Raw genomic sequence first — 20,000 nt, 5'->3', positions numbered from 1 at the left:
TGTTAAAGATGCTGTAGGCTGCGAGGAATAATGGAGAATGGTTCCCATCCTTTTCAGGACATGCTGGTGAAGCATAGGAACATTTTCAGTGCAAGACCTAACTACCAAAGTGCACTACAGAGCGGCACAGGAACAGATGACTTTCCCTTGTGGGGTCACAGTGTTTATCACCAGTTTGTCGATAGTCAACAATCCAGGCCACAGTGGGAGGATGTAGCTGCAGCGCTGTTCATTTTTCGCCCAGAAGATCTGGCCTGATGGTGTTGGAAAACAAAAAACCTGACCCTCAGGGTGATGCTAGATGATGTAATCCTGAACTCCTAGCTGGGGCTGGTAGGCGAACTGCAGGGGGTCCACGTTAGGCTTAACTATGGGCCGGACCCGCTCCAGGATGTGTCTCTGAAGGGTCGGTAATTCGAGGCTAAAGCTAAGTACATGTGCTAAAGTAGGGCATTTGAGTAAATATACTCAGTTACTTATATTCACATTTGTAATAAAGAGACATTAAAATACGGGCGCGCGCTCTGCTGTAGGCGCGCGGTCGCGGCCGTTGCCATGGAGCTGCATGGAAACCAGACTGTAAACTGAAAGTCGCTGTAATGTGACCCATTGTTGCCTGTGAAAGACTCATTCAAGTCGTTCAGATGTGTTGACGTATGTTAGGATATGACTTTTGTTTTCTCGCCTCTTCTGCTTTGTTACCGTCGTGTTGCAGACAGGTGAAATGAAAGCGCACAGCGGGCAGGTCGCAGTGTTCGTCCGGTTCAGACCCACCCCAAACTTCGCTCACAGTCTGATCGAATGTCTACCTGATGGAAAGGTAAAATGTCCGCTTTTAAAACCACGGTCATTAAAGTTTGACTTGAATAAAAAGCTAGCGAGGCTAGCTACAATAGGGTAACTGGGGGTAGAGTTATTAGCATTTGTTATTTCTTTTGTGGAGTCAGAAAAATGAACATTAAGTATTTCTAACATGGCCCAGTGTTTTTTTTAAGAAAGCGAGAAATTATTTAATCTACACAATCTCTTATTTAAGTTCAGTATTACATTTGCTTCGTCCGAACCACACAAATTACACTACACTAGAAGAAATGTAAAAAAAAAAGAAAAAAACGAGGGGGCGGCTTTTTTCTAAGTTTAGCAAACTTGCAAAGAAACTAGCGTCACTTGTTTTTTTTTTTTGAAGTCGTACCTAAGAAGCAGCACATTTGAAGTTAATTGTTTAGTTAATTACCTTTATATGTGACAGTGTGCTCTGTTCATACATTAAATATATTTAACTACTGAACTATCAGATGGAAAGACGAGCTTTGTCACAAATGTTGTCGCTGATTGAATCAACGGTGGAAAATGGACGTGTCATACTTTTCTTTAATGGAACGTTATTAGGAGATTGAAGATAATTATCAGAGACACAAAAATATAGATAAAATGTAGACTAATTTAGTAAGACTTCATACCCTCACTGTACGTTGCATCTTTTGACATATGTTTTATCTTTTTAAATCTTCTTTCTTCTTTTCCTTTCGGCTGCTCCCTTTCAGGGGTCGCCACAGCGAATCATGTGCCTCCATCTAACTCTATCCTCAGCATCCTCTTCACTCACACCAACTAACTTCATGTCCTCCCTCACTGCATCCATAAATCTCCTCTTTGGTCTTCCTCTAGACATCCTGCCTGGCAGCTCCAACCTCAGCATCCTTCTACCGATATATTCACAGTTTCTCCTCTGAACATGTCCAAACCACCTCAATCTGGCCTCTCTGACTTTATCTCCAAAACATCTAACATGAGCTGTCCCTCTGATGTACTCATTCCTGATCCTGTCCATCCTCGTCACTCCCAAAGAGAACCTCAACATCTTAAGCTCTGCTACCTCCAGCTCTGCCTCCTGTCTTTTCTTCAGTGCCACTGTCTCTAAGCCGAACAACATTGCTGGTCTCACCACCGTCTTGAACACCTTTCCTTTCATTCTCGCTGATACTCTTTTATCACACAACACACCTGACACTTTTCTCCACCCGTTCCAACCTGCCTGCACTCGCCTCTTCACCTCTTTTCCACACTCACCGTTGCTCTGAACCGTTGACCCTAAGTACTTAAAGTCCTGCACCTTCTTCACCTCTGCTCCCTGTAACCTCACCATTTCACCTGGGTCCCTCTCATTGACACACATGTATTCTGTCTTGCTGCGGCTAAGCTTCATTCCTTTGTTTTCCAGAGCAGACCTCCACCTCTCTAGATTTTCCTCCACCTGCTCCCTGCTCTCACTACAAATAACAATGTCATCTGCAAACATCATAGTCCAGGGAGATTCTTGTCTAACCTCATCTGTCAGTCTGTCCATCACCAGAGCAAACAAGAAGGGGCTCAAAGCCGATCCTTGATGCAGACCCACCTCCACCTTGAACTCCTCTGTCACACCTACAGCAAACCTCACCACTGTCTTACAGCTCTCATACATGTCCTGCACCACTCTAACATACTTTCTGCCACTCCAGACGTCCTCATACAATACCACAGCTCCTCTCTCGGCACCCTGTCATACGCTTTTTCTAAATCTACGAAGACACAATGCAACTCCCTATGACCCTCTCTGTACTTCTCCATCAGCGTCCTCAAAGCAAATACTGCATCTGTTGTACTCTTTCTAGGCATGAAACCATATTGCTGCTCACAAATACTCACCTCTGCCCTTAGCCGAGCTTCCACTACTCTTTCCCACAACTTCATTGTGTGACTCATCAGCTTTATTCCTCTGTAGTTGCCACAGCTCTGCACATCTCCCTTGTTCTTAAAAATTGGTACCAGTACACTTTTCCTCCAGTCCTCTGGCATCCTCTCACTCTCCAAGATCTTGTTAAACAAACTAGTCAAAAACTCTATTGCCACCTCTCCTAGACACTTCCATACCTCCACAGGTATGTCATCAGGACCAACTGCCTTTCCGCTCTTCATCCTCTTCAATGTCCTCCTCACTTCACTCTTACTAATCTTTGCTACTTCCTGCTCCACACCAGTCACCTCTTCTACTCTTCGTTCCCTTTCATTTTCCTCGTTCATCAACTCTTCAAAGTACTCCTTCCATCTTCCCATCACACTCCTGGCACCTGTCAATACATTTCCATCCTTATCTTTAATCACCCTAACCTGCTGCACATCCTTTCCATCTCTATCTCTTTGTCTGGCCAACCTGTACAAATCCACCTCTCCCTCTTTAGTGTCCAACCTAACATACAAGTCCTCATATGCTCTTTGTTTGGCCTTTGCCACCTCTATCTTCACCTTACGCTGTATCTCCCTGTACTCCTGTCTACTCTCTTCAGTCCTCTCAGTGTCCCACTTCTTCTTAGCTAACCTCTTTCTCTGTATACACTCCTGAACTTCCTCGTTCCACCACCAAGTCTCCTTGTCCGCTTTCCTCTTTCCAGATGACACACCGAGTACCCTCCTACCTGTCTCCCTGATCAAATTAGCTGTAGTAGTCCAGTCATCTGGAAGCACCTCCAAACCACCCAGATTCTGTCTCAGCTCCTCCCTGAAAACTAAACGACATTCTTCCTTTTTCAACATCCACCACTTCGTCCTCTGCTCTGCCTTAGTCCTCTTCATCTTCCTCACCACCAGCATCATTTTACACACCACCATCCTGTGTTGTCTGGCTACACTCTCCCCTACCAATGCTTTACAGTCACTGATCTCTTTCAGATTACGTCTACACAAGATGTAGTGTACCTGAGTGCTTCTCCCTCCGCTCTTGTACCTCACTCTATGTTCCTGCCTCTTCTGAAAGAAAGTGTTTACTACAGCCATTTCCATCCTCTTTGCAAAGTCAACCACCATCTGACCTTCTGCGTTCCTGTCCTGAACACCAAACCTGCCCATAACAGTCTCATCACCTCTGTTCCCTTCACCTACATGCCCATTGAAATCTGCACCAATGACAACTCTCTCACCTCTGGGGATGATCTGCATCACTTCATCTAACTCACTCCAGAATTTCTCCTTCTCTTCTAACTCACATCCTACCTGTGGGGCATAACCACTCACAACATTGAACATCACCCCTTCAACATCCAGCTTCAGACTCATCAACCTGTCTGACACTCTTTTCACCTCTAGAACATTCCTCACAAAATCCTCTTTCAATATAACTCCTACTCCATTTCTCTTCCTATCTGACCCATGGTAAAACAACTTGAACCCTACTCCTAAGCTTTTAGCCTTGCTACCTTTCCACCTGGTCTCCTGGACACACAGTATGTCCACCTTCCTTCTCTGCATCATGTCGATCAACTCCCTAGCCTTCCCTGTCATAGTACCAACATTCAAAGTCCCTACTGTCAGTCCTACATTCTTAGCTTTCCTCTTCTCTCTCTTCCTACGAACACACCTTCCTCCTCTTCTTCTTCGTCTTCGACCAACAGTTGTCCAATTTCCACCGGTACCCTGTAGGTCAACAGCACCGGTGGCGGTCGTTGTTAACCCGGGCCCCGACCGATCCGGTATGGAAGTCTTTGTCACGATTCGCATGTTTGATTTGGCATGTGTTTCACGTCGGATGCCCTTCCTGCCACAACCCTCTGCAATTATCCAGACTTGGGACTGGCACAAGAAGACACTGGCTTGTGCCCCCTTGCGGTTGCATTGTTTTATCTTTTTAAATAATTTCGTATATATTACAAATCAGAGTGAGAGGGTTAATGAATCTCACCGACATTATATTGTTAAAGTATAGCTCAAAGTTTTTATGGCCGACATGCCACAGTAGATCCTGTAGCTTAATTTCAAAGTTCCTTCCCTTGAAAATGACTCCTGTTTTTGTGTCCTGACCTTCAGACAGTAAACATCTATTATAGAAAAGACTCCAGAAGACTCCACAACTCCAAAAATGGCCAGCTGAGCCCCTTGTCATTCCAGGTGGAAGGGGTCCTTCAGAATGTGTCCCAGGAGGAGGTGTATTCCAGAGTGTGTCAACAGGTTGTTCAAGGAGCACTTGATGGCTATAACGGTAAATGTGTTTATGTAGGCTGATGTGACACCATAACAGCCAGTGAGAGGGCCTTCATTTTCCTGAGTGTGTTGCCAATAAAGACTAGTTTTATAGATTTACCAAATTTAAATTCGAATTAATAAATGAATACTCAGGTTTTACTGTTTTCTTTTGTGTATCTGTCAGGTACGGTTATGTGCTTTGGGCAGACCGGTGCAGGAAAAACGTACACTATTACAGGATCCACAGGATCATACAAGCAGAGAGGAATTATTCCCCGAGCCCTTCAGGAGGTAAATCATCTTGTGAAAATGTTTACCTGTGAAACACCTGTTTAAATATATCTGACTTATTTTCTATAACAATGTATTTAGGTTTTTCAGGAGGTGGTGAAGAGGACTGAACATTCCTTTTCAGTGCATCTGTCTTACCTTGAGATCTACAATGAGAGCCTGGTGGACCTGTTGTCGCCAGTGCAGGGCTCATCTCAGCAGTTTTCCCGAGGTATGGTGGTGATGGAAGAACCAGGCAAAGGAGTGTTCATCCGGGGTCTGTCTCTGCACCCAGTTCACAGAGAGGAGGATGCACTAAACTTACTATTTGAGGTGTCCACTGTTAAAATCTTCTTTGAAATCAAAACTACATTATTTGATTGTAATACTGTATCTCAGTTCTTGCCACCGAGGTTTTTGTGCTTATGTGCATATTCCACCAAATTCCATTTAGTATCTCGTTGGAGATACGAATGATGATCTAGAAGTTTTGCTTTAACACAAAGGACATAAAGTTGTAATTTAAAAACTGTTTATAAAATCGCATTTCTGTGCCTTGTTGAATGATTCTCTTGGAAGATTTCTATTGTGAAATAACACAACTGTTTTGTCTACTCAGGGTGAGATGAATCGCATTATTGGATCTCATGCCATGAACAGAAACTCTTCCAGATCCCATTGTATCTTCACTGTGCATATAGAGGTACGACTCCAATCGCATTCATATTTTATTTATTGTAGTTTTAGTGCTTCTACTTGCTCCTTTTACAGACTCTGTAATTAGCCAATATTCAAGTAGGACTTTGTCTTTCTTGATCAGTCTCGCTCACGGACTTTGTCTGATGCCAAGTATGTCACATCCAAGCTGAATCTAGTAGATTTGGCTGGGTCTGAGAGGCTGGGGAAGACTGGGGTGAGTTTCAGAATGGCTGACGTCACTTTATTACTCACAAATCATGCTAGATCATTTGAATAAGGTAACCTCCCAGTGGAATGCTGAATTCACCATTTCAGTTTCACTTATAAAATTTTGCCTCTTTGATGTGTTAGACAAAGTGAAAAACATGTTTTATGATTTGTCATGTAATATTTTCTTTTTTCACCATCTCATTTTACTTTCGTATCCTTCCAGTCAGAGGGTCAAATAGTAAAGGAAGCCACGTACATCAACAAGTCCTTGTCATTCCTGGAGCAGGCTATCCTAGCTTTAGCAGATAGTCGTAGAGAACATGTTCCCTTCAGACAGACTAAACTCACACATGCCCTCAAAGACTCACTGGGTGAGATGACTATTCATTTTTATTAACGCTGGTAACTCAGAGTTTAAAAATACAAAAAAATAAAAATTCATAATAACAATCTGTTTAACTAGGAGGTAATTGCAACACTGTGTTTGTGGCCAATATTTACGGTGAGGCTGCACAGATAGAAGAAACGGTAAGACTTGGAAAAAAATGAATAAATGACAGTTAAGAAAAAAATGTTTAGTGCCAATAAAGTAATTTCAGCTCTGAATGATTATATACTTGCAGCTTTCTACTCTGCGTTTTGCAAGCAGAATGAAGTGTGTTCGGATTGACCCTGCAGTTAATGAACACACAGATCCAGCAGTGAGTTCATATATTACAAAAAACTACTGTGGCAGGCTGTACTTATATTTGTTCAAATGTGTCCTATTTTTGTTTACTGTATTCATGGTGCTATGTTGTCTGCGTTAGTCTTCAGACTGTACTGATTTAATGTTTTCTTGTGCTTAGCTTCAGATCAAGAAACTTCAGAAGGAGGTACAGATGCTTAAAGAGGAGCTGTCAATCTGCAATACACTGGTGAGTAGAGCCATCAGGGAAAAGGAGATTATATAACTATTATAATATTTTAGGTTATTGCACTGGTCCTGGTTTATTGTTCAAAATCTACATTTAAATGCAATCATTGTGTTGCTCATTTTCTGTGAACCATCTGTGTTGTGTAAAAATTCTAAGGCTTCCTTCACACATTTTTTGTTGAAACCTTTTAAAATATGAAATTCACATAATAGGAGTTAATTTTAAAACAGTGCTTCCTGTTTTTATGTTCTGCTGTGGTACGTGACCTAAATATGCTGGTGTCAGATACTTATTGTAAATGATGCTGCAGAGATTTCTTGTGAGTTATTTTGCCATGGAGATTATGGTGGGATATAAGCCAGTCAAAGTGCCTCGTTACATATTAGAAACATATTTTTGCTGGCGGTTTTTAGAATTTAAATGCTTATAATTGACCAGATGAAGAGGCCGACTACCACGTACGAGCCATTGTCTGAAGCTCAGTTGGCTGAGATCAACAACCAGGTTGAGAGGTATCTAGACGGAAGCCTGAAGGAAATCAGTGTGAGAACATAAGAAAGAACACAACTATTAATACATTCTGTCATACCAAATTTCTTCAAAGGCTTTACATTTCTCTCTACCATCTAAATACAGATCACAAGTATTGGGCAGGTGCATGCAGTGTTTGCCCAGTTCAAGCTTGCTGTGCAGTGAGTATCATCTGCAACTTCAAAGAAGTAAGTCATGGAGGGCGGGTTAATAGTAAATGACTGAGTGTCTTTATGTTTGTGTGTGAGCAGGGAACAGAAGCAGAAGGTGAAGGCTCAGTTGTGCCAGACGTACAATTTGGTTGAGAAAGACCAAAGTGCTAAGACATCTACTATCAAGGTCACGATTAAGGGCACAAAGTTACATCTCACTGTATAAGTATCAATCTTTCCTAATGAAGTTATTAGATGTTATGTTCTAAATGTGGTAGGAGTGGGATGCAAGAGGCACTAATGAGGATGCAGAGGCTAGCATGTTTGGGGCATCTGCTCAGTCACAGAAACAGCATCCAAATTTAACCAAAGAAAAACCGATAAAGTCCAGGGACAAACCAAGGTGAGCGAAACCACTTAATAATGATCATATGTTGATTTTTCATTCTAAGTTTCAACAGATACAGTATTGTGAAATTAAAAACTCATTAAAATGAAACTGTGAAAAATGTAAGTTTGATTTATCCTTGGTTCTGGGCTTAAAAATGGCATCTGCTTTACTTAAATGGTACATAAGTGTATCAGCTTTTTGCACATTTTATGTTATTTATTTTTCTTTCCTGATGACACATTGTGATTATCCAGCCAGAACAAGAGACAGGGAGAAGGAATTCCTTTCTCAAGGAAGCAAATGGAGAGTGCCTCAAAATCAAAGCTGAATTCTGTCCAGACTCCTGAGAGGCAGCAGGTGACACAACCAGAACCAGATACTGAGTGTTCAGACACCCAGGAGCCCCAGCAACCTGGCAATGAACCCTTTTACGTCGAGTATGTGTATGAAATAACTCTAGTCTTAAATATCACTGGTACTGTTGTACAGTGGTGTTTTATAAACCTTCTAGTTTGCTTTATGTGGCCAGGTTTCCTCCATCCAAGGCAGATGCATTTGAGGATTTTAAATTGGGCAAAGGCAGCAAAATAAACTGCATCCTTAAGGAGAACAAGGCCGTGTTATTGGAACGGCACGGTCTTCTTCGACAGCTCGCTGAGGAAGTCAACACTGTCAAGAGAGAGATCGACTGCACAGTGGCTACCATACAGCAGCATACAGCAGTACAGGAAACCCAAGGTATTTTACACGCAAAATGTTTGTGGCAGAATTTCACAGATGTGGCGAAGAGTAAAATCTTCTAAAAATGTTAAACTCCTATTCCAGTGATCTAAAGTTTATAGATGCTGTGCTCTTTCAAAAGGCATGAATTATCCAAGCAAAATCCAATTTGTCCTTTTTATTTTTACGTCTGAGATCTTTTCTTCACTATACCCCAAAATAGTTGTCTGTAAAACTAAATGTAAATTTAGAGCCAAGCCCTATTTTACTAATGTAAATCATTCCCTCAGTGGCCACCGAAGGGCCATGTACTAACTTGCATTTTAAATATACTGTGGGACATCAGAAAAGCTCAAGGAGTCAAGAAAAGGTGTTCCTCACCAGTTTGCGCCGATAAACAACAAGCTGTTTAAATCTCTGGAAAAGCTTTTTATTATTACAATTTTGTCAATGTCAAGAATGAACTTTTAAGGTCCTGCACAAAATGTTTTTAAAAGTAGAAACATTACAAAAACAATTCAAAACATAGATTAGCAATAATGAATAAATGTTCAAAAAGGAATTAGAGGGGTTCTAGTCTCTTCAGAAACTAGAATTTACCAGTTTGGGTTTTGTGTCTGCACAGCATGAGTTTGTATAGTGGATGTCCAAAGGGACTGTAAGATTGAATAGTTTAATACAGGTTTGATTTGTGTTTTTCTTTAAAGGTCAGTTTTTGGATATTGAAGGAGAGTTATTATTGCAGCTTAGAGATCTGAAGGCCCTATACCGGCAGAGACGTGAGGCGCTATACAGCATCAAGGCAGAAGTCAACTACTGTCAACACCTTGTGGATCAGTGCAGGGTACGCCTGCTCTCTGGTTAGTGTCCAGTTGTAGTTTTTTATGAATTGAGATGGACTTAATAATATAGCATAAATCTCAAAGCCTTCACTCAAGGTTATACAAATATTCTTCTGTTTGATTCCCAGAATTTGAAACCTGGTATAAAAATACTTTTCTTTTACCTGAGGAGGAGCTGGAAATGACCAAGGATAAGACCCTTGCACAAGTGAGTGTGTTTTACACTTAACTGTTACAGTTGTGTACTAAAGTCCAAACGCCCTAAAGCAAACATTATCCATCATCTGTAAACACGATAGACAGGTTCCCAGTCTATCTCAGGGCCAACACAGAGAGAGACATACAGACAGACAACCATTCACACCCACATTCATAGGCAATTTAGGGTCAGCAGTCAACCTAACATGCATGTGGTTGGAATGTGGGAGGAAGCCTGGAGTACTGAAATTATACCTACAGGAAGAACATGGAAACTCCATACAGAAAGGCCCCAGACGGCTAAGATGCAAACCTACGTCTTTCTAGTGTGAGGCTATAAGGTACCACGCTGCCTCTAAGCAGACAGAGCCTTTTGGGCACCGTAGGTTAATACTTGGTAGTAACCCACTTATTGGCATATTTTTATAATTTGCAAACACTTCTTGTAACTAAGAAATGTATGAAATATTAGCCACTCTCCTCAAAAGAACTTAGAATAGAATAGAACCTTTTATTGTCATTGGACAAGTACAACGAAATTGAATGCATTGAATGCAATCCTTGGTGCAAAGTAAAAATACTGTCAGACTAAAAATAAAACTAAAAAATACATCATACACCCACCCACACACCAACATCCTGCAATTATTACACAGCTCCCTCTATTAAATACCCCAACTGTGAAGCATTCAAGACAGCAATAGCTCTGGGATAAAACTCTTTTTTTTTTTTTTTTTTTTTTTAAAATCTATTTGTCCCCGTCTTTGGGGTCCTGTATCTCCTGCCTGATGGTAGCAGCTCAAACAAGGAGTGAGATGGGTCTTTCATTATGTTGAAGTGGATGCCACTGAGCCGATGCATGTGCACGTGCCACTGTCGTGTGACTTTAGGATTTTCTGTCTTGCACAAAAAACAAATCTACCCATCAGTTGTAAGTAATGGGACTGTGGAGGCTGCAGAAACAAACCTTGATTAATTTCAACAGACATTTGCCCCAAAGCTTTTATTTACAATTTCACTCTAAAGAAAAAAATTATTATTTCACTGAGCTACATTAACTTTAGCCTTAAAAAGGTGTTACTTAATAGATAATTTCACTTATCTCCTGAGCTGCAGCAGTTAGTGGATCAGAAAGGCAGTAACGAAATTTCACTTCCTTTTTGTATATGGGTTAGGCAAACTTCAAAGCCAATCAGCCGTAAAAACTTTGAAAGAAATTGTGATGTCATTGCTGGCGTCCTCGATGATGCAATTGTGTGGCGTCATTGATGATGTCATCAATTTGAAAAAGTGTACAAGCCTTTGAAGTTTAAAAGATATTTAAAAAGCTTTATACCAGCAATGACGTCCTTTTCTAAGATGAACATTTAAGTTTGAACGGTGTTTTAGGGTGAAAGTATGTTGAGGCAGGTAGGCACCAAACTCATATGGAAGACGTTATAATAATAAAATAAGGATATCATGAATCAAAACAACTGCAAAACAGGTCTCGCATAATATACAATAACATTTGTTTCTACGAAGCTGAGGAAAGAACAGACACCACATATTTCTCTACTTACCCATAGTTAGCATTTGCTGCTAATGTGAATATAAAGCTTTAGGACTTTTCAGTGTTCAAAACCTCAAACTGCAAAAATGCGAGTTTACTCCTTTCACAACTTGTGAAGGAAGTTCGTCACCATTGCGGACAACAGAAAACAGCAAAGCTTTTAATAACATACAGCATGTCCCATATCCATAGATAGCGTATTAAGCTGCAGTGCAATAAATAGCATCTCACATAAAAAACATTTCCCCAAATTCTTAGGAAGAGAACAACCAACAGTGTTTGGAGCAGCTGGAGAATAACCCTCTTAGTGACCGCTCTAGTGCAGAGTCCTTCTACAGTGCTCGCTGCAGGACACTGAAAAGGGTAGGTGCCCCTTTTTTTAAAACAGTGTTTTTTTTATTTATTTTGGGGGCGGGGGGGGGGAAATGAACTGATATGATTACTAAATATAACAGGTTAAAATATAACCTTGTTGTTTTACCCTAGCAGAGAAACACCAGGGTGCCGTCCTGTGTGACCCCTGTGCAGACAAACCCACCTGCAGGGTCCGGTCAGGGAAGACTCTCTCCGGTTCCACCTGTTAAGTGAGTTTAACGGTAAAGCAGAAGTTAATGAACTATAGCATCCACTGTTGATGCACAACAATGCCTGTAACAAGGCAATACAATTTCCCTATGGGATTAATAAAGTTCTTTGAATTTTGAATTGCTAAATGCAATGTACAATTTGCCTTTTGACTGTCCACCAAATGATCCCTACATCTGTATTTAATGTGTTGAGTGTAGGTAGTAGAACGTTGGGACATCACAAAAAAACACTACTCACTGAATCAGCTTCTTAAATGAAAAGTAAAATTTATTATTCCTGAACCACAAAATAGACTTCTTTGGTTGTACAAATTCACTAGTTACAGTCTTGTATGAGCTCTAACTTCTGACCCTCTCCCTCTGACCTATTTGCAAGTAAAAGCCCCCAAAGAGAACTCAAGACAAAAGAACACAAAAACTTGAAACACTGCATCAATAATGTAGTGAAACCCATCTGGAAAAAAAAAGACTTGCCTACTGTAAGTTAAAGATATTAGCCATTGCAAAACAAACTGAATTTCAGTCAGTGAGAGCAACATGGAAAGCTATAATTAGAAGACCCTACATTAAATTAACAAATGCTACTATGTCGTGATTCTGCAAAAATATCCGTCAGATGCTGAAACTGACAGCATGTCAAGCAGTGAGCTCAATGTCTGAACAAGAGTAATGTCTTGAGGGATTTCCAATCATTTGAGCCTCTCGCCGCTCTCCCATTAACAAACCAATATACATGCAGAGAGCATTTCTGAGACCAAACCTGTCCACACACTCAGCTTGGTCTTTGTCAAGACTGGCTCAGTTTTACACCCAAAGTTTGCTTTCTTTTCAGTATTTGTACATTATACACACAAAAGATTTTCAGTGGCATCAGATTTAAATTACCCATTAGACAGAAAAATAAAACACCTGCTACCTTCACATCACTCTGGAATATATCCAGATTAAGCAAGGAGACAAGTGAGCAATTCACATTGTACAAAAACAAAAAACAGTCTACTAAAGGGTAAAACAGGTTATGTACCGTTGATTTCATAAGTTATGCTAAATGTTCTCAGTCTTTTGAGTATCTCTAAAACTGCCTATTCAAAGCTGCAGTCTCCAGTGTGATCACGCTTTACATGGGGAATGGAATAAAATAGAATAAATGGTATAAAGTGATATGCACTGTATAGGTTCAGAGCTTTGACTTCAGATCTTCAGTTTTAATTCATGATTATTAATCTTTCCACTGAGCCAGTTTTTATGTTTTAACTGTAAAAAATTAACAACTGGCTATAGAGGGGCACCAATGCTTTGCTGTAAAGAGTGACCACATTAAATATAGATTTTTCTAACTGCAATGTGATCAATATCAGCAAAGTTGATGCTAATTAGCTAGCTAACGGCTACAGCTAAGACAGGCTAATATTACAGCTTGTATTTGGACATGATCACAACAGGCTGCACAAACATTTGACCAGTGGTATTTGTATGCAAACGTAGCTTCCCAAAGTCAGGAGCAACATTTTTAAAGAGACATCATAATAATAATGTGCTTGTTGTTGTGCTTAGCATTGGAATTGATGTGGAAGCTTGGATGTGTACAGTCATGTAATGACGAGGCTCTAAGTTGCCCTCTAACCTGTGAAAGAGCAAAGTATTTCTTAATAGGTTTGCAAGTTAAAATAGCTTTGAACCGGCTCTAGCACCAGGTTCAGGTTGGTCGAATAGATGTATGACATTTCTCAGACATCCATTTGACCCAAAAAAATGAATGGATCATTAAAAATGAAGGCTTTTAATAAAATAATTAAAAAACTATAAATTAAGATTTTAAAAGCTGTGGCAGTGCAATGAAATTTTTAAAAACCTTCCATAATGTGTGACTGTGAAGGTAGCAGGATGTTCTTGCTCTTTAATTAATATATACACTCCTGTCTGACATTTGACAATCTATTCACTGAAAATATTCAAGAAGTTAATCATGACCCATTTCTTTTCTCTTCCAGTATGTGTTTTTTTTTTTTTTTTTTTTTTTTAACAAAACCATTGGAGGTGAGAAAAATAAAAAAAACTAAAACCTTTGGTCACCTCCCTTTTAAAATAGACAAGCTTCTACTAGGCAAACAGAGTGTAGAACTAAACATAAAAAAGAATTATCTGTAAGTAGCAATCCTAGCTAAGAACACTAAATCTTTCTTGTCCTTGAGGGGACTGCCACAACGTGCAAACTCATCCAGACCGTAAAGCCAAGATGGGCACGCAGAATATGAGTGAGTGTGTGGCAACTATCAGCTTTGTAGTCTCTGCAGTGGTTATATATGGGAGAGTAAATCTTTCTCTGCTATGTGTAGTGTATAGTGACTGCACGTCCTGTGGATGCACCCGAGAGTTATCACTCTTCCACAGTGTATGTAAATGTTTGTTTGGGTGTGTTCTCTCAGTACGAGGTGTTACGTGGGCACGGCCGTTTCCAGGCTGCGGCGGCCCTGTCTCAGTTTGCGCTTGTTGCTGTAGAGGGCCATCTCCTCCAGGGCTGAGGTGGCAGGTAGTGGGGTGGGAACCTCAACCTCAGGGCTTGCATTGGACCCTGGAAAAAACAAAAACAAACAACAAATTCAATGTTGTACTCGCACACTGCTTCACTTATGTTTTTTACGTGACAAGTAAACCCCAATGCCAGCTGTATAGAGGAAGGAAAAAAAACAAGGCATCAGGAGAGAAAATGTCTCTGCTGCACAGATTTAAGAAAGGTAGATGGATCCCATATACCTGCAAGGGAAGCCCCACATTCAGAAACAGCTGGAAATAAGCAGGACTCAAAAGCAGAAATAAGCTACGGGCTGTGTTTAAATGTGCCACTCCATCGGACTCTGTTCAGACTCAGCAAGAGGTACTTCAGTTTGTTACTTGAACGGCTAATTTGCTGTCCATTCTTCAAAATTTGCATTGACTCAGTGTGTTTACATGGACTTAAGGTCACGATCAGTTTCTTCAGTAAAATCCATATGAATGCTTAACCAGGTGTCTAGCTCTGTTCAAATGCATGGACTGAATTAGATGTGGCACTGCATCCTTCCACCTTAAAACAGTTTAATTTAATGTCAGACTAAAACAGTAGTTTGCTTAAAGTAAACCCTCAAATCAAAAAAAGTCAGTTTCCACTGCTAAATATCTAGCTCTAGCTCTCAGTGGTTGATACTATTGTACTGTAAAGCAAGTCCTTAAATGTTAGAAACTAACACTTCATCCTTAGTTACTTGCACAGGGTTCTCTTTACAAGCTGTACATTTCTTTACACTAACTAGGTAAAAACTGCATGTAAACATGATAAGGTGCTCGGAGAGAGTCCTTAGTTTTTTCAAAATGCAAACAAACTCATGCAGTCAGTTTAACGTTATTAGTTTGGAAATTGCTGATGTCTGCTCTGCTTTGGTTTCGGCATGGCTTGCTTGCTGCAGCTGTCGAGCACTCTGCTGAATCTTGCCCTTATCCCTAAATCCCCAGCTATGCCACAACAACAAGCTGGTTAGAGTATTATTCCACAAACCAACACACTCTTCTCACATGAGCCATACAAACACAGAGCCACAAACATATGCACACAGGATCCTACCAATAGGAGCTGCTTATCCCAGGTAGTCACCTGAATCAAAAGGGATAGAACAAATTGAGTAATAAATAAAACATACTGATTATCTACTCACATTTTCTTACTTGTCCCTTCTACAAAGCCTGCTTCTTAGATCACATCAAGTACCTCCAGTACTCACCTGGTTTGCCGGAGCCATCATCAATGAACTGCACGTCACCAACTGTATCAGGGGACTGGAACAAAAGAAAACATAGTGAATAACTGATCAGGGAGTGTGGCAATGTAGTAACCTCTACATCCAAGGAAGCCATCACCATGAGAGCAGTGGAGCTGGCAGTGAAGGAGCCTATGAAGCAACATATCAGCCGCTGTTCACTGCCGGTTTAGCAGGCATCACTGAAGCACTCAATCTGTCAGAGCCAAAACAGCCACAGTACTCAACTACTCCCACAGGAGAGGTTGGCATGTTAAAGAAAAGGGGTTTCGGGGTTTGTTGTATAGTTTGGGCTCCACACGGCAAAAAGAGCAACAGAATATTACTGACTGTGCCCCAATGCACAATTTAAAATCCGAGAAGCATTTCAGTTATTTGCGTATTTGCCTACATTTGTAATGGTTTTGTTTAGAGTTTAATCAGACTTTACAGTTACGTTTCTTCTATATAACCCATGGTCAATTTACAGCAGTGCATTGTATTTCTTCCTTAACACTGGTCATGAAGGCCTCCCGCCAATGGTGAGCAACACTCCTATCAAATTTCAGAATGCTCCAGATGGGCCTCTGCTTGGTCAGTGGTCAGAACCTGTGTATCCATGTGAAAGTAAATGTGAAGGCCAAGTTTGTCAAATGGTCTTTCACCAGGCTTGTCTTTGTGAGCTGCAGTGTAGAGACCACCAAACAATGAGGGTAGTACATACTGGGGCTGCACAGACCGTCACTATCAATTAGCTGATTACATTTTCCAACATAACTAGTCAGAAAATGGAGACACATGCTTGTTATAAGTTGAGAAAGACCAAGGTTACATCATTTTCTGACCAAACCAAGATGATCAGTTTGCAATAGGACCAATAGGAAACGGAGGCAGGTAGAAAGTGAGAGACAATGGAGAAACTGCCTCAATGAAATCTTTAAAACACTGACCCGTCTGATATTCCTTACAGTATGAAAAGATAACTTCATGGACAATGTCCCCCAGGATAAATACAGTATATCTGCTTCTTCATCTCTTTACAAATACTTGTTTCAAATATAAGATTAGAAAAACCAAACTTATCACGTAAGCTGTGCATTTGTTACTTCGTCATCTAAGAGTCGAGAGTCTTAAAGACAATGTAAACCTGCTCACTTAGAGGAAGATAAACTCAATTACACCCACCAAAAAGAAAGATACATGCACAAACTGAGGTCACTATTCAACAACCAAATGGCACAAGAGCCCCACACAGAGCAATGCAGACTGACATTGTGACAGATACTTCAACCCCACCCCACAACAAACATAAAGACCACTCCCACACAAGCTCTGCTCACTTTCCTGCACCCCTGCTTCCCCTCCCATACACAGAGAAAGAAATTGATGTATTTCACACACAAAGCTACTGAAAGTGCAGGAGGAAACCTTTCAGTAGATAATTTGGTGCCAAGCCACAGCATGACAAGAAAAGACCAGTTCTTCTGTCTGATGTATGGCCCATGCGTGGAGCAAGACAACTGATGGAAGTGGATGTGAGTGGATGAGATACAGAGTCTGTGACCATTCCCCCCCCCCCCCAGAATAAATCTGGTTAGTGGGATCAAATACCCGTCTGTGCTGGTATGTGTTATAGATTGTGTTTACATGCACTTGAGTAACCAGGGTACTCAGAAATTAGCTTTTATGGTAGGCGGTTTTCCAGCTTTTCCATATATGACAGTTACGAAATGAGCTTTTCCAAGAAAGCCGGCTGTAACCTGATTACTCAAGTCCATGTAAATGCATTGGGTAAGTGGGATTGTTCCTGCCTACATTTAGTAAGTGGGAGACTAAGAAAAGGAAGACAGACTGGGGGAGGGTATTTTTTAAGCGGAAAAGTCTCTCTTCAATTTGCAAGTGAGTTAGTGAGCTATTATAGTGCAGTGTAGGAATTATTGATCGGACACTGAGCCACAACCTAGACTGCCATTGCACTGATGGCTCTTGATTAACGGGAAAACTAGAGGGGAGAGGCAGCAGGGAAAGCCAGAGGAGAAGAGGACGACAGGGGGAGGGGTTCCCCTCAGAGCTCAGCATGCAGCCAGTACCTGAATGTCGTATACGGGTTTGGAAGAAGGAATGGCAGCAAACTGTCGGTAGTCAAACTTCTTTGACGACAGGGACTAGAAGGATAGCAAACAGGAATGAGCAGAGGAATAAGAAATTAAAGGGTCAAGAGAAAGAAGGAGGATGGGACAAGGTAAAGAAAGGAGGACAAGAGCGTGGTGAGGGAAAGTGTACATGGAAATGGGAAAGGAGAGGAAGAAGGCAGAGAGGCTAGAGGGTGATTCAAACAGCCAGTTGTGGTATATGATGGGAAAGTCAGCACCGATTGAATAGAGTGGCAATGGTGATGGATTAATGCCAGTGTGTTCTGAAGCAAATCTACTTTTCCAGCTTGTAAGCAAGTATCCTTCTTTGTTACCCTTTTAAAATAAAAATCTTTAAGTGAAGCTGCAAAGTCTTTTGCTGATTGAGGCTCTCCAGGCACATCAGTATTCACACTGTTCACACTTACACCGAGGCCAGCGGATCATGATAAATAAGCCTGAAAATGAAGATAAAAATCCTGGCGCTTACCAGCCTGCCTGGTGAGGTTACTCCACGAGGACTGAGCTCTGTCAGAGAAGGGGGTGGGGGAAGGGAAGTTAGAGGAAAAATGCACGTATTAAAACTGTTCATAATCAATGGTTGCAAAGAACTTTTATAAACATTATCAAGTAAGATGGCAAAAAAAAATTATATATAGATAGGGTTAGTTATTTAGGGTTCTGTAATTATTGTATTTTTAAGTACGTAAATAGAGGAATGAATGAATGATGAAACTTCTTTTTGTTGAACTGTATAAAAGTCTATTTAATACAAGGTGAAGATGCTGAGGTTGTGGATTTGTTTCAAAGGACATCAGATTCCTACCTTCCATAGGTGTGGGAGAAGGTGTGGGGGCAGGCGAGGGTGACTCTGTCAGCTGGTCTAAAGTCCCACGTTTTTTCACGTCCCGTGACTTTGCAATGACCATCTGAGCTTTCAGTGCATCCTGCTCCAGAGACTTCATTCTACAAGAGAAATGACCAGCATCCGATAAATGATACAGGACTTTAACAAATGGATACAGAGACTGATAAAGGCAGACACCGCTATGACCGGTGTAGTGCACATCACTACTTATTTTGGGTGCTCCTTGTCCTGGTCTGCTGTGACATTCACTTTAATTTCATTGCACAGTAAAAGGGAGGCATTCCAGGAAAAGGACTACCTACTGCTAGCAGGCTAACCCTTAACTTATGAACAGCTTGCAAATTTACTGCGGGCTGTGTTAGTACAAACAACATTAAAGTCAACAGAACAGCAAGGCAAAAATAAAAATGAAGAGTGCTGCAGAGGCAGGACATGACAGGACAGTGAGGAAGGAACCAGAGGAAGCCAGAAATGAAAACGGCAAAGGCGTGCAGAAGCAAACGGCACAAGAAAGGCAGTGGAAGCACAGTCACAGTGTTGTAGCTGCGAGTGCTTGCTGGGGCCTTTCCACACCCTGCCTCTAGCAAAAGTACCCAAATGCCAGTGCACCCCAGCACACCCCTACGATGCCGTGCATCTGCCCCTGGTGGCTGGGGCTCGAGGAGCAGACCTGAGCTGTGAGGCTGCAGAAGAGGAGGCAGAGGTGGAAGTAGGGGGTTGTGAGGGCGCGGCCGTGCCCTGAGATGCCCTCACACGGGCCTGGTAGAGCCTCTTAGCCAGGTGCTGCTCATACTGCCTAACATCCTCCTCTAGGCCATAGGGCCTTTGCCCCATGAGGCCATAGGGTGGTGGGGAGAGAGAGAGGAGGAGGGAGTGGAATGAAAAGTACAGCAGGATGAGGAGGAATAAGGAAATAGAGGAGGAAAGGAAAGACACACAGACAAAGGGAAGAAAACCAAACAATGGAAGGTAAAACAGACACAATTAGAGAAGCCAGGAATTATAAGATCCAATCTGAAAACAGTGAGGGAGGGGGAAACGGACTAAGAACACACAGGATGGTCTCACAACACAGACTCAACCTATTGTACGTTAACAAAAGTTAAAGTTAACTGTATCCTCAGGCTTCCCTTCCCTCACCACAGTCAAAGTTTGTAGCACGTGCC

General features: G+C 41.4%; 2 protein-coding genes across 25 annotated transcripts in view; one reads left to right on the top strand and one right to left on the bottom strand.

Moving 5' to 3' along the window:
* Window positions 1-38: 38 nt before the first annotated feature.
* On the top strand, window positions 39-12,321 carry kif9 (kinesin family member 9). 2 transcript variants are annotated; one of them, XM_067486204.1, is made up of 20 exons: window positions 39-820; window positions 4,840-5,011; window positions 5,180-5,286; window positions 5,368-5,598; window positions 5,885-5,968; window positions 6,086-6,178; window positions 6,398-6,545; window positions 6,638-6,702; window positions 6,798-6,875; window positions 7,023-7,091; window positions 7,530-7,634; window positions 7,728-7,783; window positions 7,874-7,961; window positions 8,053-8,177; window positions 8,420-8,602; window positions 8,677-8,903; window positions 9,593-9,745; window positions 9,856-9,935; window positions 11,736-11,840; window positions 11,967-12,321. In XM_067486204.1, exons 1-20 carry the CDS (start codon window positions 725-727, stop codon window positions 12,063-12,065), a joined length of 2,364 nt encoding a protein of 787 aa, XP_067342305.1. In that variant the 5' UTR covers window positions 39-724; the 3' UTR covers window positions 12,066-12,321. The 2 variants fall into 2 exon arrangements, with proteins under 2 accessions (XP_067342305.1, XP_067342304.1); XM_067486203.1 differs by having other exon boundaries at window positions 11,964-12,321.
* Window positions 12,307-20,000, bottom strand: part of scrib (scribble planar cell polarity protein) — a 65,727-nt gene continuing 58,033 nt past the window's right edge. For 15 of the 23 annotated variants that reach the window (XM_067486182.1, XM_067486177.1, XM_067486189.1 and 12 more), the window contains 6 exons: window positions 19,505-19,657; window positions 18,793-18,932; window positions 18,457-18,494; window positions 17,925-17,999; window positions 15,820-15,874; window positions 12,307-14,636 (listed from right to left, as the gene is read on the bottom strand). In XM_067486182.1, the coding sequence (XP_067342283.1) occupies window positions 14,500-14,636; window positions 15,820-15,874; window positions 17,925-17,999; window positions 18,457-18,494; window positions 18,793-18,932; window positions 19,505-19,657 (598 nt within the window). In that variant the 3' untranslated portion in view covers window positions 12,307-14,499. Of the gene's footprint in view, window positions 14,637-15,662; window positions 15,693-15,753; window positions 15,875-17,924; window positions 18,000-18,456; window positions 18,495-18,792; window positions 18,933-19,504; window positions 19,658-20,000 lie in introns of all 23 variants that reach the window. The other 8 variants (XM_067486188.1, XM_067486201.1, XM_067486202.1 and 5 more) reach the window with 6 other exon arrangements.

Source organism: Channa argus, chromosome 19, assembly GCF_033026475.1.
Source record: "Channa argus isolate prfri chromosome 19, Channa argus male v1.0, whole genome shotgun sequence".
Lineage (NCBI taxonomy): Eukaryota > Metazoa > Chordata > Actinopteri > Anabantiformes > Channidae > Channa > Channa argus.
Note: the sequence above shows the minus strand (reverse complement) of the source record. Positions and strands in the feature narration are given on the sequence as shown.